At 33.7% G+C, this 23075-nt stretch overlaps 1 protein-coding gene and 1 long non-coding RNA gene across 2 annotated transcripts in view; both read left to right on the forward strand.

The window, feature by feature from the left end:
- LOC149949807 (ATP-binding cassette sub-family C member 1-like) overlaps positions 1–17419 on the forward strand; it is an 85005-nt gene extending 67586 nt beyond the window's left edge. Inside the window, exons 17-19 of the mRNA XM_090169507.1 lie at positions 105–272; positions 1658–1852; positions 17090–17419. Coding sequence (XP_090025633.1) covers positions 105–272; positions 1658–1852; positions 17090–17419 — 693 coding nt within the window. The remainder of the gene's footprint in view (positions 1–104; positions 273–1657; positions 1853–17089) is intronic.
- Positions 17420–22523: 5104 nt separating this feature from the next.
- LOC149949810 (uncharacterized) lies at positions 22524–22990 on the forward strand. Its single transcript, XR_016480072.1, has 2 exons — positions 22524–22843; positions 22913–22990. It is a non-coding gene; the product is annotated as an uncharacterized LOC149949810 (long non-coding RNA).
- Positions 22991–23075: the final 85 nt, after the last annotated feature.

A 23075-nucleotide genomic window follows, 5' to 3' on the forward strand; every position in this document is an offset into this window, starting at 1 on the left:
TACAGTGGGGCTAATTTCTAGAAGACTTATATTTGTTTGGAGGATAAATTTAAACTTCTGTAAATAACACCTTTTCTATTAACTGATTGTTTACGCTTCTGAAGGGCATCAACTTAAGTGGTGGTCAGAAGCAGAGAGTGAGCTTAGCCAGGGCGCTCTACTTGGACAGAGACATTTACCTGTTGGACGACCCTCTCGGCGCTGTGGACTCCCACACGGCAAAGCACATCTTCGCGAATGTGATCGGACCGAACGGATTACTAAAAGATAAGGTAAATTTCAATTGTCAACGAGACCTAAAATATTTTTGATGAAATAAACAAAATGAAGATAAGATAAAATCATATTCAGAAAGAAAACCAGTATTTTTAATCTTAATATCTTGTTCGGGATTACAAGAAACGTTTTCTTTAATTTGATGTGCCCAAACATTAATACATAAAAGTAAAACCGATTTGTTTTGTAAATACATATTTTATCGCTTCTCTTTAATAAGCTAGAATAATTTCACCAAATCAAATTAAAGTTTTTTCATAATTGGATATTCATATAAAAAATTAAAGCACTTTTTTATTCATTTTAATCCTCAATTTACAACCTATTTTTATTTATTCATTGATGAATAAAGCCTTGGTATGTGTTTTAAAAATACTGCTGGATTAAATCGCATAAAATACGTAATCATCTGAAATTCCTTGAAAATATTATTACCTGATCCTATTGTAGGAGTAATTTTATAAAATAAAGAGAAAAATTATAATTTGTATACAATTTTTTCCTCTGATTTTCTTTTAAATTTATCTAAAATAAATCTAAAATTTTATTTATTTAATAAAAAAATAAATCCTTTAAATTTAAATTATGTTGCAAGGAATATTTTTGGCCGTTTAAAATGTGTTTTTCTTTAACATATAATTCTAAATCCAATAAATAATCATTCCGTGCGAATCAATTTAAAAACGTTAATAGCTTTAAAAATATCGTATAACCTTTTTGATAAGCCCTTTTACTTATCTAATATCTTAGCTTTACAGTCGTAGCAACGTTAAATGTTTCTAGCAAAGTGGATACGTCGATACATGATTTTTGGGGTTAATGCATAAAATTGGTATTGTTCTGATATGAGATAGAAAAATTTAGATAACGGACCAATATATTTCCTTGGTCTAGTTCACTTTAGTTTTTTTTGGTTATTGTAATACTTTAATTTAAAAATACAGGAATTAAGTTACAACTGAATACTAACATGCTCAACTATTGGTCAGGTGGTTATACCTACCATTGATTTCTGACCTTTCTATTTTTCGATAAAATAAATTATATCAACAGTGCATCAGATTGCAATTTAGTTATTATTGTTCCCCTTGTTGGTTCTGACCAATTTTTGACACAATCTGTATCAAAAACAAGAGCACAAACCAGATATGTTAAGTTTATACCAATACGTCTAATTACAAATATGATTTACGCAAATAGGTTGTATTTACGTGATACAAAACTTTCATTAGCTTCAAAGATAAAACGATCAGTTCATTTTGAGCTTTCCGTCCCACTGATAAAATATTTGGCGCATTTGACAGAAACGTATGCGGGGCGAGTCATGCATGCCCTTTAACATTCATGTTTTATTAAGAAACATTTGATATTTATTTCACAGACGAGGGTGTTAGTCACTCACAACTTGGAAATTTTACCCTATGTCGATGTAGTTTACGTCATAGAGAATGGAACTGTAGTTGGAAATGGCCCGTCGGAAGTTATATCCAGAAATGAACTGAGCTACACACCTTTGACGGAAAATTGTTCACAATCATCACATGAAAACATTGTTACAACGAATAGTGGAAGATCGGTCAGCAATATTACTGAAGGGTTCGTTTTTGTAATGTTCACTTCACAATCAATAGATTATTTAACTTATTATTTATCGATTATCCGCTTTACTACCGTATATTATTATCATTTTAGTTGAAACGAAAATGTCAAAATTATCTCTATTCACGTTCCTTAAAAGAGCAGATGAGTCGAAGATTGAATAAATATTTAATTTTGGAAAGGTTCGCCAACGAAACACACTTCTATGAAAAAAGCAGTGTTTTTATTCAGAAGTTATTAACAAATGTTATAATGGTGATAATAGTTACAAACATCCCCTTAATAAACGGTGAAACTAGAACATTAAACCCAGTTTAAGTCCGTTTGAATAAATTTTTTCACTCATGAAATTGAAAGAAGCTGACCACGAAACCCAGATTCACGCGATAGTGCGAACGCGGCTTAAAAGACGTGGTAATTCGAGCCTGTAAGGTGACTTAACCTGACCTGGTCTAATCAATATCACCTAATGTACGCGATGAAATTAACCTTTTTAAATACATGCCTTTATAAAGGTTTCAAATTTAAGAGAAGGGATGAGATAGGGAACTTGCGCCTGCGCAGTACACAGAAATGATTCAAACGCTCACCACGATAGATTTCGATGAAGTATTACAAGTCAAAACAGCAAAGCACTACGTCAAACGAAATGATTAAGACGAAGTCAACTTTTAAGTTTAATATATTTTAATTTAAGAACAATATCAAAAAGTTGTAACAGCAATGATTAGAACTGCATACTGAACCAATGGTACTTTTTGGATAAACGTTTTATACCCAAAAAGATTTAATAAAAAAACATAGCACAACGGAAAAAATATACAATTAAAAAATATTACGTCATAAAACATTTTAATCTTTATAGCGTGTTTCAAAAGGTTATGGAAAAATATTAAGGAGTTGTAGGGGGTAAGTGGAAAAATATGCCTGTTTGTTTCCCATTTTCCTACGAAGGGTTAAAAGAGCGCCGGAGAACTTCAAAGTGTGGCCTTCTAGCCCCTGGGAGTAGGCTGCAACAAGCACAAAACAAAATGCGATATCAGGAGTACGATGAATTTGCGAATGCGTGGGAATTGAGATAAATAACAAAAACAAATTAGTAAATAAGTTATGTGCAATGAGTTTAATTAATTATTAAAGAACAAAGTAGGGAAATGTAAATTTTGTAAAAACTAAAAAGGGTAAAAAACGGCTCGGTGCCCCTAAAGCGCCGAACATAGTTCCCCCGATCGCGAATCGCCCTAGGGTCAATTGACCAAAAAGGTTCGGGCCGTGAAAATATTTCACTAAAACTCTAAACTAAAACAAATGTGAATAACTCGAAAATAATAAAACATAAATATAAATGCATCCATATTAGTATTATCCAAATAAAAATATGGCTTTCCTGGGTCTTATAGTTGCAAGCGAAACTCTGAATTCGTATTTAAAAGCTAAAGCTTTCAAATATGAATGTTTTAGCCACATTCTATAACAATTCAATAATGAATACTTCACCTCTCAATTGTGAACGAAAATTCAACTTTCAATTGGGAACGCCAAAAATATATTGAAATTTGAATGATAAAGCATGGTGCCACAGTGTCGGCCACGTGAACACTAAAGCATTCATTTTGAGTGTAATGTTTTTAGAGTGCACAATCATCTATATTTTTATCGCATTACTGGAAATGGGCTTTGTTCAAATAACAATTTCGCGACCTTTGATTGAGGATCAATTTGTATTAGAGCTTTAAAAATCATTTCACTTTTTTGGGATCGTATAACTTATCATTGGGATGTCTAAGGGCAAAAGCGTTTCATTCATCCTTTCGACGTTTATCAACCGGTGATATCTAAGAGTAAAGTTTGAGTCTATTCGGTGAAATTTCCCCCAATGGATTTGATTCAAAATTCCTTTTGCTATCTCAAATATCACCAGGGGTTTTTTCCTTATATCTTCCCTGAAAGAGTATAACAATGCAATTACATGGCTGCATGTATCAGATTTTCTAACATGATTTAAATCATTAATGTTGTATACTATTTTATTTGAAAACATAATTGCCTACGCAACTGCACATTCGCATCCTCCTTCACATACATTACAGTCTCAATTATCAATGACTGCGAAGACTCTGTAGCAATCGGATCTCACAGAGACTTAATATACAGAAACTGTCCAATTGCCGCATCATGAGCTACGAGGCAGTTTCTGGTGTTGTCGAGGTTATACTTCCTTAGGACACAATAATAAATATTAACTAAGGAAATTTTTTGAATAGCTGACGGATTAGGATTTGTGGTCTCATTTTAAATACTATTTAGCTCAGGTCCATCTTTAAAACTGGTATCTGAAACACATTGATTTATTAACAAAATTATTTTAATTTAAATGAAAGCAATAATCTTATTTCTGAAAATATCTGGCCAGTCACTATTCAGTAATAGCTGCCCCTTTATTTTACTAGGATTAACTGGAGTTGATGTACAAATTTGCTCGTTTTCAACACTACACCTAAATGTTTTATAGCTTTCTATTACGTTTACAATTACTTTGGAATTAAATCTTCCTTAAGGCTTAAAGCGTTGTTATCTACTACGGGCTGATTAAAGCTTAATCACGAATTGCTTTTTTGATAGTTACGATAAAATTTTTCTAACGCCATTTACCTAAGAGCTTATATAAAGTTTAACTTAAGTTTTTAAACTTAGTAATGTTTAGCTTCACTAAATTATCTTTATTTATTTCCAATTTTCTTTTCACACCAAAAAACCTTCAATAAATCTGCTCTGAATCTGCGCACACGCCAAAGCTATATCGAATAGACTTACTGATCGGTGTTACTGCGATGAAACCAAGAAATACATTTTATAACATTATTTCCAATGGACTGTCTTTTATTTAATTTTTTGTTTGTATGGAATTGACTAAAACGGTTATCACTTGCGAATTGTTTTATACACTCTTTAGATTCATCTTATTATTTTAAAATGAACCACAAATAAGTTTGATACAATAGTAAAATGGTAAAGATAAACTTAACTTAATTTTGTTTATGTATTCTTTAGGAAAAGCGACATAAAATCTTTTGAAAGTAGAAATATTTCGGTTGGCAGAAATCTAATTGAAAGTGAAAAAACAAGTCAACGTATTGTAAGTACATAAGAACCCAAATTCTGACGTTGTGAAAATGCAAAAGATAAACCGAAAGCTTCTTTGAACGGAGTTACATTATCCACACTAATAAATAATGAATTTTTAAAGCCTTACTTCCTATTAAGTTACAGAATTGATGTCACTTTCAATAAAATCTGTGTTTCTAGATTGGTACTTGAAATCTGCAGAGATGGGCAGCTCTCGTGAGCAGCTTAGTTATTTGGAGCGGAGATGAGCGGTTAAATGTCTTTTTTACATCAGCGCTCAAATACCGCTCAAAAATGCACATGTATGGAAATCTGAGATAAATCCGTTATTAAATAATGTAAATAATAAATGTAACATTACTTCTTAATGGTTAGCTAGCCTTTGTTGACGTATATAACACGTGACTAGAAACATGAATTGTTTTTATAATATTTTAAAAGATACGGTTCCTTCTACGAAATTTATAGTACTGTTTTATAAGTTTAGGGTTTAAATATTTAAACAACCATAACTGAAGCTAGAAAAAGTGAGCTACTGAGATTATCATTTTGCGTCCGAGGCATTTGGTATATTATTTTTGCAGTATTCAAAAGTTCAAAGGATTTTTTACTAACATAAAATGGCTCAAATCGAGTGATATTTCTTGTTCGAATATAAAGATGAAACAATAGATGGTCGCGTATAGAAATGATATGAATGGTTATGAAAAGCGTAACTTTGAAAAAAGATGTTAAATTAGCCCAATCTAAAGAAATTGAACTGACATTACAAATACCAAATCTCTAAATTAAAATTTTATCGTTTTAATATTACTACCAGGGGGGCGACCCGAGGTGATGCTAACTGATTTTGTTCAAACTCACAAGTCAGTGTTCTAGTAGACCTTTAAGTAATTTTGAAAGGGTAAATGTAGGAAAATTTTAGAAAACGCAATTATATTTTGGTAAATGCGAACAAAATTGAGTAAATGCAAATAAATTGGCTAAGTGCGAATTCTTTTGGGTAAATATAGGAAATTTATATTTAAATAAAAATGGGCTTATTGAAATTAAATTGGTAAATGTAGGTAAAGTTATGTAAATCCAGGGAAATTTTTAGAAAATGCAAATACCTTTAGGTAAATGCGAACAAATTGGTTATATGTGGACACATTTGATAAATGCGAATAAGTTTGGGTAAGTACAAGGAATTTTTCAAAAATGCAAATAAATTGGGAAAATACAATTAGATTTTGGTAAAAGCGAAAAAAACTATAGAAATGCGAATATATTGGGTTAATTCAAAATAGTTCGGTTGATTCGAAAAAGTTGAGATTAGATTTGTTAAAAATAGGGAAATTTGTTTAAATTGTTTAAAATTTGGCTAAATATACAAAAATTTCACGGAATATGGGAAAACTTTGGTAAATATAGGGAAATGTGGGTAATTGCGAATAGTTATGGGGAAAATGAAGATTAATCTGTGTAAGAAAAGGGAAATTTCAGAAAATGCGAATTAATTATAATATTAATCATCAGTTAGGCTAATACCCAATGTACGACCTTAGGCCTAAGTCATCAAGCAACTTTTAAAGCCTTTAATTACGGTGGCTGGGTTGCTATGCGTAGGAGGGTGGTGGCAAGCCTTCATGCCATGCGAGCCAACAGCTTCCTACACTAACTATTAATAAAATGATAATACATTTTGGTGAGTACGAAGAAAACCAGGAATAGTTGATCATAGATTTCAAAATGGGTGCAAAACATTGGTTTTGAAGTAGTGTGCGTATTTAAGGGTCTTTAAAAGTTATAACCCCTGAACCTAATAAGGTCTAAATACATTTCATAAAGGTCGTGAAATCAAATTATGAGCAAAGTTCTTACAGCCCATAAATGTCATGAAATCAAACTATGAGCAACGTTCTTACAGCCCATAAAAGTCATGAAATTAAACTATGATCAAGGCTCTTACAGCCCATAAAAGTCATGAAATAAAACTATGAGCAAGGTTCTTACAGCCCATAAAAGTCATGAAATAAAACTATGAGCAAGGTTCTTACAGCCCCTAAAAGTCATGAAATTAAACTATGAGCAAGGTTCTTACAGCCCATAAAAACCGTAAAATCAAACTATGAGCAAGTTTCTTACAGCCCTTAAAAGTCGCGAAATCATATTATGAGCAAGGTTCTTACAAGTCATAAAAGTCGGGAAATCAAACTATATATAATATAGGACATGTTGTTTTGTTTAAAGGAACAACTTTTTGTTTATAACAATATAAGCAAAGCTATAAATATGGAACCGCGAAACCAAGCTTAGCAGACGAACTAAGGGGATTTAAGGTTTTCCCCCCGAGTTATTCGGTTTTCCCTTCCATAAAAACTTGTTAAGGTTAACGGTAATATCTTGTGTAGGTAGCTGTTGGCTCACGTGGCATGAAGAGCTTGCCACCAACCTATTACGCTTTGTAACCCGGCCACCAGAATAAATGTCTTTAAAAGTCGCTTGATGAATTAGGCTTAAGTTGGTGCCTTAGGAGAAGATAGCATTGCAGACGAACTTTCTTTATTTTTAGTAGACAAAATTTCTTCATTTTCGTCTGCTAACTTGTTTTCCTTTGGTAACGCAAAGTCAAGCTTAACAGACGAACTTTGGAGAAGATGGAAGAACGGATTTACGTTCTGTATAGTATTGATCACTCCTTGGCGTCATTACTGACTATCTTAACTGTAAATTTTTCGCCGTAGCTAAAGAGCTATAACAGATTTGGAAAGCCACAATGGGAGCCAAAATTTAAAATGTGTACCCTATTTTATTTAAATCGGTTCATTTGATTTGATGTGGAGTGGGGTGGTGGATTGGTTAGCACTTTCGCCTAGCAGCAAAAGGAACTGGATTCGATCCCTGCTAGTGGCACGGGGTAAAAACTCAGAACCACGCCTTCCGCGTTAAGTTTGCAAGTTTCTCCCTATTTTTATAACGGGTTTTCCCCGATCTCTTCGGTTTCCCTTTCCATAAAAACTTGTTGAGGTAAACGGTTATAGTGTAGCATGGAACTAATCAACGCTAGGGACGTTTTGCAGGCAGGAAAATCCGAAAAAGTTCATTGACAATGCTCCCTAGCGGATCTTTGCAGAGCGCCGGAAAGGTTATACAGTTTTTTTGGAGGGAGGCACGTCACTCAGAGGGAAAAGCAAATTGTTGCCTGCTAGACTTAGATGATTGGGTTAAGGATTTAGAATGAACTGTTGCGAACTTGTGATAAACCCTTTCATATGTATAATATATTATATTTATATTCAATATATTATAATAGTTTTTAAAATGGCTTAGCCGTGATTATGTTTAATGCAAATACGTATAAAACGTTAGTTATTTCTGAAGTAGACCTAGCGAATATTAAAAAAAGAGCACCTTGTTTTGATGAAGGAATTATTTTTCACGTATGTTGATATTATTCCTTGGCCTAAGACCTTGGCCATTAGGATATTGAAGTTAGTTAAAATATTTTTAACAGATGACAGCGATGACAATCTAGTGAGATTTTGATAATTTAAGTCATTGGAATGATAAACAGGGTGTCCACTCAAACATGGACCAGGACGAATATCTGAAAAACAGTTTTACGTATGAATATGAAATTCTTAGGTCGCATAGTGTGTGTAGGGGGAAACCTACTTTGAAAATTTCGATGACCTTGAACCATGACTTAAAGGTCAAACAGAAACTATCTCTAGAGCCGTAAGGGTTAGAAAGTTGGTTCCAAGTTCAGAGTTCTTGCACAGTACTGATGAGCCCCAAAAGGGCGAAACCGGTAAACTTCCGGCTTATATACTTACCCAAATTTATTCACAATAAAAAAGGTATCCGCATTTACCCAATTTGTTCTCATTCAGCTTAATTTAATTGCATTTTCTCCAATTTTCTCGGTTTTACCCAATTTACCCAATTTCATTTCAAAAGGCCAAATTATTTAATTATACCATAATTTCCAAATATTTGAAATATTTACCTTACTTTTTTGGCATACATCACATTTATCAAACTTTTGCGAAATAGATTCTTTTAACAAAATGTTAATCGCATTTACGCAAAATGATCCGAATTCGACCTAATTTCATAATTTTGTATATTTGAGTTTTTTTATAGATACCAATTTTTTAAATTATTAACACTTTTAAAAGAAAGCCATGTTAAATACCGTTAAGAAAATTTTAAACTTAATTGTCAAAAACAATTTCGGAAGCCATGGGCCCAGGGCAAAACGGAAGCCCATTTTTCCTTTGGGAAATTTTCAAATTACACGAATGTCTACTAGATCCCCGAGTTTGAACAAAATTGGTGAGAATTACCTCGGGTCGTCTCCTTGTTAAATCCTTCTTCAACTTTTGATATTTATAATACCGTAGATTAATTATTTTATTTCAATTACTGATATTTTAAAGACAAAATAATACATACGTGTTTTACTCGGTTTATTCATTTTGCTCTTTCATATTTGATCACACAGTTCAAATTTACCAAAACAAGCCAAATTCTTATCGATAACTTTTTTAACAGGCTACACTTTCAGTTTTAAAACAATTTTTCAAACTGATTGGAATCAAATGGTGCTTCGTCATAATAATTGGTGTGGCAATTGCGCAGTATCTCGCAATCGCTTCGAAGTATTGGTTGGCGGGCTGGACTGATAGCCTAAATTCAGTTGCCATTGAAGCTGGAAATATCACCAAAAACGAACTAACATCTAGTCAACCAGGATATTTAATTTTTGGAATTTTTACACTCGGGCAGTGCGTGTTAATACCCGCAATGTCATTTGTTTTGTTGCTCTCTTTCTTAAGAGGCTCGTTTAAAATGCACCACAAATTGCTCAAATCCGTTTTAAGAGCGCCCTTACTCTTCTTCGATACCACACCAGTTGGGCGAATTCTGAATAGATTTTCCAGCGACGTACAAGACGCTGACCAGACCATTCCTACGGAAGCCGATTTTGTTTGCTCCGCTGCGATTCTTTTGCTCGGATATGTTATAGCAATCGTTTGTGAAATTCCATTTTACGTCTTGGGATTTTTCCTCTGTTTTATACCTTTTCTATTTGTACAGGTACAGATTTTTATTATAACGGTATTTTTACAAAATATTTTTATTTTCTCAGTAAGGTCCGCAACGATCAGATATTTTGAATTTATAATTCTTCTTTATTTTTATCTTAATGTGACTTAAGAATAAAATGGGAATATAAATTGCTAGCGGTGTGCCAACACCATTTTTGTATTAAATCGAATATGAAGTATTGTTAAGGCCAATTACGATTTTGGGATTTGTGCAATTGCATATTCTACTCCCAGCAGAGGTTACAAGATATGCCCCTGCTGGTTGTAGGGGTTTTGCCGGAATTCTTCGGTTTCCCCTTACCAAAACAACTAGATGAGGATAATGGTAATATTTAGAGTAGGGAGCGCTGCGGGCTAGCGTGGAATTAATGGCTGCCTACTCAGTGTAACACGACCACTTGGTTTCAAGGCATTTGCAAGTCACTAGCTAACGGGGGCATCACGCGTGACCTTGGGTATAAGCCTAGCTTAATGATTGTTATCATAAAGTTTTCTTCGTAACTTTTGTCTTGGGATTTTTTTTAATAACTCGACTTTAAACTAGAAAACGCCGAAAGAACCTACTTTAGTTTGGTTTTAAAAGTTTACCTAAATTTTATTATCTTCAAAACAAACACCCTTGACATAATTGAGACCAATTAAAATCCAGCAATAAAACAAACAAAAAATAATTGTAAAATAATTTAAGATATTACATTTAGTTAACAGTGGGGCGTAAAACTTTGCTCATCTATGTTCATAGAACGTCTTTTGACTAGTTTGACATAAAGACTTAACCTTTCTATTCTTTGAATATCTTATACTTTAAATAGTTATGAAAGCGAGTTTAGCCTTACATACCGACTTCCATATGAAGTTCTTTCTACATCATTCCTACCTAATCAATCAATAACTATTTGACTAACGAACACGTTTAAGTAACATTATAATAGACTTTTTAAATTAAAACCGGGCCCTTCTTTTGCAGAGATATTTTATGATATCCAACGGCAAATTGAAGAGGCTGCTGTCTTCGGCCAACTCGCCCCTTTATTCGCACTTCTCCGATTCGTTGGCTGGCGTCGGAATCATCAGGTCACTTGACGCAATGGTCTTATTCACGACAAAAGCCATGTCGCTTATCAACGAAAAAGAGACAATAAATTACAGTGTAGAGTCCGCTCAAAGGTGCGTATTATTTACTTAGCTAGGTCAAGGCGCAAAATGTGTTGCATTGAGGCCCGCAAGTGGGCCAAAACTGTCATGGCGTAAGTAAAAAAGGGTACCCATTTTCCCGTTTCGCGGTTGGGCGAATCTTTCTATCCGTAAAAATGGAACGTGTTAATGTTTTTAGAAATTGAAGATAAGTTTTTTTTTCAGGTGGTTGAGTGTGCGAATAAGATTTTTAGCAAGCTGTTTGCTGTTTTTTGCCACTTTAAGTAGCGTTTTAGCAAAGCGAAGCCTTTCAGCTGGAACGATTGGATATATTTTAAACAATGCAAATTTAGTAAGAATTATAATACGATACTAATTAAACAATTCAGAAAGCCAGATAAATTGAAAATGTGGTGTGTGTAAATATGCAACTCTTTATAGATAAACAGCGTGATTTTTATCACTGTACTTCGAGCGAGTAATTTAGAAACAAGCTTTGTGTCAATCGAGAGAATTATCGAATATTTATCTTTGACTCCCGAGGTAAATTTAAACAAAAGCATTATCGGAGTTTATTCAGGGTGTGTTTTAAAACATTTTTCACATGTTGAAAAATTTAATTTTTGCCGGGATGGGGCTGACAAAAAATTCCCATGACAGTTTTAAAATAGGTTTTTGCATGCGATTTATAAAAATCTAAAACATCTCAGGCATACTTTTAAAACCTTTTCTGTTGCTTTTGAAAAAGGTTGGTTGTCAGGTACTATTTATAGTGAATTTTTCAGTTTTTAATCATTCTCTAACATTTATTGAGTCTAATCAACAACTTTGCTACTTATTCTCGTGAGCCGGGCGCATTTAAGGTCGAAATATTTTACGGGGATGCCAATCGATAGTATTCGCTATCCTGACAAAAACCAGGCCATAAGAATGATCGTGGAATTGTTTGATACTTTGACAAATACGGATAGGTCAATCGCAGGTTCCGTTGACAAGGTCAACAAAAACCTCAACATCGTTCTAGCCTACTTGGCTGCTTTCACTCAAGCAAGTATAAGAGGTGCAAGCGACGAGTTAAGGTTATCAAGGAACTACATCTGGAGATCTCTTCACAATCACCACTTTCTTCCGAAACGAGGTATCGCCTACCAAGCTCTGCACTAATGAGATATGGAACGACGAAATGATTTCTCCAACTGGCTAGTAAACATGTCGGACAATGACCCAAATTTCATAACTGATCTTTTGGTGACCGACGAGTGTTCCTTCGGAAGAGATGGACCTTTCAACCAACAAAACAACCTTACCATCATCAACAACAATTGCGACCGAATGTTTGGGCGGGTTTGATCGGAGATGAGAGATGTCGGCCCATTTTTCCTTCCCAATCATCTTAATAAATCAAATTACTTGGCACTCCTGTAGAACAAAGAAGCAGACGCGTTAGAGGACATTCCGCTGGACACTGAGAGACAACTATGGTACCAACATGACAGTTCTGTTGTGGAACATCCCTCAGCATTGGTAGAAACGGTCCCGTTCGTGGGCTTCCGAGGTATCCAGACCTAACGCCGATGGACTTTCCTTTATGGGATTTTATCAAAGAAAGAGTTTACGAGACGTCCGTTGCGAGCATTGATGATTTACGACAATGAATTGTTGCAGCTTTCGAACTTCTCACTCCTGATATGATCTCCGGCTCGTTTTGAGAGATGCTACATCGCGCCGAAACACGCATCGTGACCAACTGAGATATCATTGAAACTTACATGTAAATGTTTTGATATTATTGTACGAATTTACTTTAAAATGAAACTAATTAAAGACTTTTTTAAATTGTGCACGAAACTAGCTTTTGCCCCATATGGACAACTTGTTTATTCATCACGTCGGATCTTCGTCAAATATTTTTCTTTTTACATTATCGACAGTACTCTACAGTTTTCTCATTGGAATTGTTTGTCTAGCTCCTTCCTACCATAAATATTTTCAAAAATGTGAAAAAGGTTCCAAGTTTTCTTTAACTTTGGATTTTACGCGTTCCGTACTAGACATAATAAAATTTAAATTTTCGCAACTAAAACTCTTGTAGTTTGTGAGAAACATTCTCAGTTAAAGCAAAAACAGACACCCTGTATAGAAAATTATCTCAGCTATAAACAACTATTAAATAAATAATTATTTATGTTCTACAAAATTACATTTTCAATAATAGGCTGCTTGGAAAACAACGGAAAGAAAATTGTCCCAGTCTTGGCCTCACGAAGGAAAAATTGTTTTTTGGAATTACTCGACAAGATATCGGGAAGGGCTAGATTTGGTTTTAAACGATATTTCATTTGTTATAGAACCAAAACAAAAGGTGAGTTATTATTGTCCAACGTCGTCTGTTGTAAATCTCATTAAATTGTTATAGACAAAAAGTACAACAAACGAGAAATCAGTAAGACCAAACACCGCCTCATTTCGTTTAATAGCTGCAAATTTTATCTGAATTTTAAATTCATATATTCATATTTAGAAACTAGTCCAGGGAAGTTTGATTTGCCGGACCTGTAGAATTTTATAAAAATGTAAAAGAGAAATGAGTTTTAAAGTGAAATCCAATAAAGTAAACGGCTTATGAATTATTTATTAAAGTAGTTACGATATTGATGAGCTTTGTCACAATTTGAAATATTTAAATAAAAACAAATCGTGGTCATATATTGAATTCACATTTCACAAAACGCTCCATAGTAATTATCTCATCTTTTTTTTTAACTTTCCGCCCTAAATAGAGAGTAAAGCCAATACTTACTTTTCGCCATGAACACACGCTGAGGATGAACGAACTCTCCCAATCAGTAGAGTATCCTACTGTCGATGACTAGGTTCTCTTGTTGGACACGCAATTACTCAAACGCTTATAGGCGCAAAGGGGGCCATATATCTGACTGTAGATTGAAAGAAGCGGGCTGTTGTGCGTATTTTATTTGTTTCGTTGGCAGTGTTTCCAATGTTCGAAAGTCTTAATTCTCATTGCTGGATAGTAAATTTCCCACAAATTCCTACAACCTTATTAAGCCCCGCCCCTAACGAAAACTCAAAGGAAAAATGCCATAATTTTCAAAATGTTTGGAAAATGAACTTTTTAAAATACATTTTATTGAAATTACAATTTTTAAACACTTTTGCATTGATTAATTCTAGTACTAGGAAACGCCTCCTTTATATTATTTAGAAAATCCCAAGATTCAGGAATATACACTTTGAGCTACACAATTTTGAATCATAAAATGGAAGATAATGTAAAATTTAAGAAATTTCAAGATATTTTCTTAACGGGTAGTTTGTAACGTGGAATAAAAAAGATTTTCATGCAGCCTTCCGCTGTCGTGCCGATTCTCCGCTCGGCCGTGGCATATTTCCATCTATAGTTTTGGCTTTCACGAATTAAATTTTATCTCCCTTTAGCCCACCTTCGCAATTTAGTTTTACTGTAAATTAGTGTTGTTAATTTTCCGGAAAAATAAAATGCGGAAAATTTTCCGCAAATCTGAAAAATAAACATACTACGCAACATTAATTGTGTTACATTGTTAACCAGTTTAAACTAGTCTAGAGGTTTAGTTTTACTTTTAGATCAGAAAAAATGAGGCGAAAATGCCGCTTTTTTTAAATTTGCATCCAATTTATTAGACTTATCTAAGACCATTTACACCTGGACTACAATGCCAACGCTATACTTCCGATTTCCGAATGTCCACTACAAAACACCACCAAGTGGAAAAAATCAGCAATATTAACCCCCAAAAACCCCTTTTTTACCCCCTCCTTTAGGAACACAAAGCTTCGCGCTCTTTCTCGGCAAAAGCGCGAAGCGAACCAGTTTTTTTCGCACGAATTTTCCGCTAAATGACGATGGTTGGGGTTGTCGCGAAACTAGCCTAACAACACTGCCTATCTTCATTCCCGTTCAGGTGTAAATGGTCTTAGGACTCATCATGGAATTAATTTTTTTTCGTAAAAATACGGAAAATTTTCCGGAAAAAAGACCTCATTCATATTCGGGAAATTTTTCGGGCGGGAAATTTTCCGACTTACGATACTACTGTAAATAAAAGTTTGCCAATGTTTTCAGTTTTATTTGTATTTTATCTATTGTTCGACCCTTTTGCAATTTGAAAGCTGTCTTTCCCCAAGGGTCAGTCCACATCGAATCAACACACTGATTCAGACGCGTGTTATTTTATTTTGATGAAAATTGGTTAACTAAGGGAGATTATCTAGCTATGAATGAAATTCATAACAAAAATTTAATTTTTCACTTTTTAAAAAAATATTAATTTTTTTTAATAAAATGTAGAACATAATTGCGTTGATCTAGATTTAGCTACCCTTTTTCTCATGAACCAGTTGTGTTTGATGAATGCACAATACCTCATTTTAAAGCTAATTTTATGGACGTAGATTCTCTTAATTTTTTTCTAAGTTCATTTAACGCCAAACATTCCACGTATTTCGTTATTTGTTTCGTATTAAAATTACCGTTTGTCGTCATTTAACGATAGTAATTGGGTTTTTGCGTTTCAAAATACGCGGTAGATTAAACCGAGATTTAAGACTGGGCAAGCGTTACCGCCTTAAAATTTTCGTCTACTACTTTAAAGATACATTGTGAACGAACCAATGGATGAAAAATTATGAAACTAGCTTCTAATTAAACCTTGAAACTTATTTTAAGTCATATTTATAATTCACTGCTGACAAGATTCGCGAACATTATTAATATCGTTTAGAATTATAACCTACTTTCTAAAATCTCACTTTGCTTTCTATTACGCTCGTTGACAACGCAATCTTTACCTAGACGGGCAGCAGTTCGATTATCTACATGGCGCGTTAAAAATATTATTTTTGAATGTTATAAAGCGATAAACAATTTTTCAAGACGATTTTATTTTACATTTAAGTTCATATAAACGGGAAAAAATGTTAGTGGCATATTTCTTATATCATTTGGTAGGTTAATTAACGTTTAATTTTCGCCAACTTAACATTAATTTCCATGGGGGCGGGGAAAAACGTTTTACCAAAGTTACGCGCGAGCTCGCCACGAGACGCGCTGCGTGTCATTTTCGTTGGAAACCGACAAAGCCTATGTAATTGTTTAAAAACAAACAAAAGGAAACTATATTCCCAACGGAACTCTAGTCAGCACGTCTCGCCTAACGAGAGTGCGTTTTAGTTTCAATTTAAATATTTAGTTCAACCCGCTGAACGGGTTTAATACATGTATATGTTTTAGTTTTTAGTAGTAAACTGTAGTTAATTATCTAGGTGCACCATAATTTGGGCTTAGTTTTGTAGGTTATTTTACAAGTGTCATAAAATCAAACACTTTCATTGGCAACCTTTTAACCCTTCTAATATCTAATCATACCCCTAGACAAAGTGTTAATTAAGATTTAAAGTTTAACGTTGGCACCAATAGTGAAAGTCATACGTGTACCCTGATTTATCTTAGATTGTAGCGTGGGATCATTCCTTCGTGTCCGGATAGGACTTTCCAGAATAAAATTAATTTTGGGTTTCTCTATTAGCTCATAGCGTAAGTTACAATTTTTATTAATAATATTTCGTATTAACGCAGCATCGAAACAAGTTTAACAAAAATAATCATATTTTGGAATGAAACGAATACCTAGAGATTTTGATTGATTTGGTTAAATACTAGTTGCAGAATTGAAAAAGGATAAGAGTTTTTTGGATGGGTTAAAGGTCAATAATTTTATGGAAATTGTTAGGATGGCCAATATCAGATTTATAATTCGACTTCTCTCGCTTTCTACTAACAATTTGAAATGCACTTATAGGTTGGTGTTGTCGGAAGAACCGGAGCTGGCAAATCGACTCTGACGCTGGCTCTGTTCCGCATGGTCGAAGCAGTTAGCGGCGAAATCCTCATCGACGGAGTTAACATCAGTCAGATTGGGCTTCACGACCTCCGATCGCGAATAGCCATCATTCCGCAAGATCCGGTTCTGTTTTCTGGGACGCTGCGAATGAATCTGGACCCCTTCGAAAGATACAGCGACGACGAAGTGTGGAAAGCCCTCGAGTTGGCCAACCTCAAGCGCTACGTTCAGGTTTCTGGCAAGAGCTTATTGTACGAAATTAACGAAGGAGGATCGAACATGAGGTGAAACAAATTTGACTATTGTATCAAATCAAACTTCTCTCTAAAATTTGATTAACATTTTAATTAAACACGTGGAATTTGAAAGATACTCGAAGACCTTACGTTAAAAGCCTGGACATGAACAACAATTGGGCAAAAGTTGGGCTCTTGACGGCATACGGCAAAATTACCACAGAGGAAGAGACAGACAAAGAAACGTCTGTAAAAATATATTAGATGGCGGGTTGGTTGGGTTACTGCGGGTCTGAACTCCCCAGGTTTCTTAAATTTGACTTTAATAAACGTAACCCATAACTCTACTTTGTCGTGCTTTTATTTTTACATGAACGAGTAAGAAATCAGCGACGTTATAGTTTGTCCTCTCGATTCAAACTATCTAGAAAGTGTGCCCCTAACATTATTAGCGGACATTTGATTTTAATTAAAAATATTAGGAATTAAATTCTTATTAGATTTTTTTAAGAAACCAATGCCAACTAGTGTTAAACTAACAGTCTATTATTTGTATCGCACTTATAACATTACACGAGCCTGTCGCGAGCGATTTACTGGTTGCCTAAAATTGATTAGACAAAATTGCCTTTTCTAAATAGTCTGGGTCAGCGTCAACTGGTTTGTTTGGCGAGGGCCCTTCTGAGGAAACCCAGAATTTTGGTATTGGACGAAGCCACAGCCTCTGTGGACCCACAAACTGACGAAATTCGGAAAGAATTCCAGCTTTGCACAGTCATCACTATCGCCCACAGAATCAATACCATCATGGATTACGACAAGTAATATTAAATTATTTACTATTATAATCTAACCTAACTTCGTTTCAGCTATTACGTTAAAGGTGCACTAAACATTTCACAAGTGTGACGTGCTCTATGACGCGTATTTAAGTTTCTTATCTCCGAGTTTTTAATCCGTAAATTTTTAGGGAAAACATTTTCCAAAAAGAATAAAATATTTGGAATTTGTTCATAAAATTCAAATGTGTAGGTTGCGCCATATTTGAGAGAAATGGAACAAACGAGAATTTTGAAACACCCAATATTTGGAACAAAATGGGCAAATTATATTTAATACTTACTGATCCTTGATTTGTCGAATTACAATTATTAACTTAGGTGATCATAATACATGAACCTATTTCAGATCAGCTAAAAAATTACTATTACAAATAATTATTGAAAATTCTAGCTGTTTTGCTATATCAGTATTTTATAAAGCTTGTATTATTCTTAAATCGCGGGAATTACAATATTATCTTCAAAGGGTCAAATAACATTTTCTTAGTTAAAAATTTAACGGAAAGCCACAAAGTGCCATACCGTTTAAAGATGTAATTTTGATCTAACCAAGATTGTGTAACCGGCAATATAACGTCTGTGGTCAAAATACCCGAAAGATTTATCAGTCTAGAAGGAGAGAAAGCTTGTGATCAATGACAAGAAAGATTTAACATGAGGGAATTCGGAGGGCTGGAGTTTCTTTCAAGAAAAAGCTGCTCGCATATTATCTCCTCACCTGAATACTTTCTAACATTAAAAATTGATGAATGTAAATGAAAAAATATCTAAAATTGTTTTTGCTCAGCCGTTCTTCTTTCAGTTGCCCTTCGTTTTCCAGAACTTTCTCGCAGGAACTCGCCACACCGACAATACTGTTTGATTTACAATAAAATGAGATGTTCATGGAATTACTTTACAATATAGACGGAACTTCATGTAGCACACTTTTTTGAAATTTATTTTTAGGATAAAGTAAAAGCATGCCAATCAAATTTATAAAAGGTGATACAAACTCGACAGTCTGTGGTTGACCTGCAATATTATAAATTTTTGAAAACGTGTTTATTTCCGAATTATAACATTGCTAAATAAAAAATGTTCGCAAATATTCCTTTTATTCAGTTCCAATTTTGAAATATTCGAAAAGGGCTCTATAAAATATATGCTATTTTAAATAACTCCTAAAAAAGGTCATAGTTTTAAGGTCATTAAAATAGAAGGTGATATTGTCTATGTGGCGTGTTTAAGATTTTCCTATAAAAAGTATGAGTACAATGAAACTGCAAAAATAATTTATTTAATTTTTTCGGTATTAAAAATTCGTTGTTCATTGTATTTTAATTAAGCAAATTTCTAAAATTAATTTAGTAAGGGTCAATTTATTTTAATCGGGAGATGGTTGTTTATTTAATTTTACATTTTTATCACAATTAAGAAATTAATCATAAACAATATTATTCTAGAGTGTTGGTTTTGGACCAAGGATCAGTCATCGAATATGATCAGCCTAATCTTCTTCTACAAAACCTTAACTCAGTGTTCCGTAAAATTTGCATCGATGCTGGACTCATTGAGCAGTAAACGATTTACGAATTGGATAGTCAAAACTAAATATGTAATTAAATAAAAGAAAAATTGCTGATTTTTAATTTGTAGCTGTTATTCTTAGTAACTTTGTAGCTGTTATTCTTAGTAACTTTGAAGCTGTTATTCTTAGTATTTGTGTAGCAAAGTGTAATCATTGCGTACGCATTATTTCAGAACCCGCGTGCGCAATTGCTTGGAATTAGGGAACGAAGTCGAAAGATTGGCAAACCACCGTGTGACGGTGAGCGTTAGCGGATAATTTTGCGATTGCGTTGGGTTTGATTGTTGCTTTTCGTTAACGCTCACCGTCGCGGCAGTTTTAACTCAGTTTGATTGGATATCTTTTTGTAATGTTAATGTGTTGAGTTTGTGTTATGACGGTTGTGTTTGTTGTAATTGTGGTTTGTATGTTTGCGCGGTTTTTCTCCAACTTCTTCTTATTCTTGACTTTTGGGATGGATCGAGTGCTGACACCATTTGTTCACGATATTCATCTTAGTGTCAATTTGCGATCGTATCGAGCGGGATCTGAACCCAAATCCTCCTGTATAACAGGCGGACGTTCTACCACAGAACCATCGATACTTATTACGATTCTTCGGAAATTAGACTTTCAGATTTATCGGAAGTGTATATTACTAATTAATAGAGAATTAAATTTCTGTGTTTATTTATATAGAACAAAATTTCGTGTTCGATTTAAATTTTTGCATCGAAGATATTTTAATGTAGCGTCTTCTCTGTTGATTAAAAACGAATGCGCCGCACAGGTTTCGAACCCGGGCCGTTCTGCTTGCAAAGAAAATGCTTTACCACAGAACATTTCCATTATGTTATTAACATTTATTCAATAACAGCTTTATCAAAAGTCTTTTAAGCAGTTTTAAAGTTGTCAATTTATCCTGTACATTTTTTTTTAGATATGTATAAAATTATAAAATGTGAAAATAAATTAATTTGAAGTTAAATTCGATCGCCGTCAGGAATCGAACCCGGGCCAAAATGTTAAGACGTGGACGTTTTCCCGATGAGCCATTGACATCTACTTGAGTTACCAGTAAAACCGAGATAAAAATAAATGTAATATTTGTTTGGGTGGGAAGATTATAAACACCCTACGAAGATGTTTATTTTGTTTTTTTCGGAAGCGTATTTAATAGAGTACGAAATTTTGGTTTAATTGAAATAGAATTGAAATTTAAATTATAGCATCGAAGAAATTCTAATTTAGCGTTTTCTCTATTGATTAAAAACAAATGCGCCACCCAGGTTTCGAACCCAGGCCATTCGGCTTGGCAGTCGAGCGCTCTATCACTGAAAATAAGACACTCATCGTAAGCATAATAGGTAATAAAGTCCTGAATTTTTTATTAATGAATTTATGAAGGCCTAATCTGTTTTTTTTTACGAATGAAATTATTTTGATTTAATCTTGTTAAAGTCTTCATTTTTACGTATGAAATTTTAAAGTCCAAATCTTGTTTTAAAATATAAAAAGTATCTGGGTTTCAGGCAAAGTAAGGGTTTTATGTTATTTTTACTGATCGAGAAAACGTTGTTTTTTTGTCTATTCTTGGGTATTGTTGGATTTTAAGCTTATTTTTCAAAATCGTTCAGTTTTAGTGGAACCTTTAAAGTGGTTACATCGTGGCTTAAAGCTAATCCGGTTTCATTATAATAACGTCGAAAATTCGTATTTGTGAATGGTAAGGTGTTGCGCTTCTTGATTTTCTATTTTCTATTGCTTGGTTTTGAATTAATTTATTACTCGACTGCGTAATAATATTTTTCTATGAGCTATTTTGATCCTGAAGCCTGATAATTTGGGATATTATGAAATATTTTTCTATTCGTTATTTTTGCTCTTAGCCTGATCGATTGGGTTGTTAATATATATTTTTCTATTGGTCGTTTTGGCTCCAAAATTTGGTCGATTGGGTTTTTGTATTTTAATTTTTTGATTGTGTTGAGCTTTTGGGCGGTATTGTTGGCTTTTAATTATCATTTTTTCGTGTGAAGTGGTTTAAAGAAGGTTTTTTTGTGTTGTTATTTCGTAAGCGAGAAAAATACAAATACCATCTGTAGATATTTCTTTCATTAAAATTTGCTTCGTATTACATTTAACTGATACACTTGTTCGGTAAATAGGGTTAAATTCAATTGTGCGTTGTTCTAGTTCGTCTAACTCACTGTTGTAACTACCTAATTTATAATATTTTGAATAAATTAAACTCGATTGTTTCGTCTCAATTATTTTAATTATAATTAAATTGTATACCGGGCGGGATTGAGCCGGGATTATGTTTTAAGTAGATAACTCGGAATTGCGGAAATATATGTTTAAGGGTTATCTCGAGAGATTAATACCACTAGCGACAATTCTTCCGAGGAAAAGTATATTTTGCCTTGCCAACTTGTTTAATGTGCCTTTTGCAGAGGTAGGAAGACAATATGTTTGATCAAAGTCAATTTTGACTCGTTACCTTTATAAAGTATTCATCTTCACTCTCACTGAATGGTGGACCTATAGCATATGTAACATAATTACTCATAAGTATGCCACTGAACCTTTGTTTCATTCAAAAATCTTCACTAACGGTTTGTTTCACCACCAACCAGTAAAAAGGTGGACTATGTTAGATTTTAATCTTTTTATTCATTTTAGTAATTTTGGGAGTCACTCTATTGGCTACTAACATATATATTTAAGCCAATGTAAAGCCTCTAAATTGAGAAGAATTTTTTGCGTCGGAGTTTTAGTCAGCCCAATGTAGCGTTATTGCAATTTATAAACTCGCTCGGCTTATGTGGATTAAGATAAAAGTAATGAGTAGTTTAGACAAAAACAGGTTGGGGAAAATGACCAATACGGTTCAGGAATCGCTTTCCGAAAATGGAAAAAATCGTCAAAGTGGGATATTACACCAGCGTTTTAAAAACCTATTCCAAGCCCAGAAGAGTTACGCCTAGGTTCGAAAGAACCTGCAAAGACAGTAAAGACTCCAACATTTATGGTAGTTGCCTCAACATGCCTATCAAACATTCAAACACAATGCCCCATTCAGGTAGTAGAGATATGGTTTTTATTTGTTTTAATCTTTATTATAAGTTTTTTAATCAAATTTTGAAATTAGATAAATATCACTGTGCAAAAAAGTATTTCAGAACAAAACGTAGTGGTGGATGATCATTTGTCAAACAACGCTAAATATGTAATCAGATTTATTTTTATTCGATAAATTTTCATGTTTTGAAGTAAGTTTGGTTTCTCTAAAATAAGTTAATGGTAGACACAGC

The sequence above is a fragment of the Leiobunum rupestre genome, chromosome 3, assembly GCF_980474605.1.
Source record: "Leiobunum rupestre chromosome 3, qqLeiRupe1.1.hap1, whole genome shotgun sequence".
Taxonomy (NCBI): domain Eukaryota; kingdom Metazoa; phylum Arthropoda; class Arachnida; order Opiliones; family Sclerosomatidae; genus Leiobunum; species Leiobunum rupestre.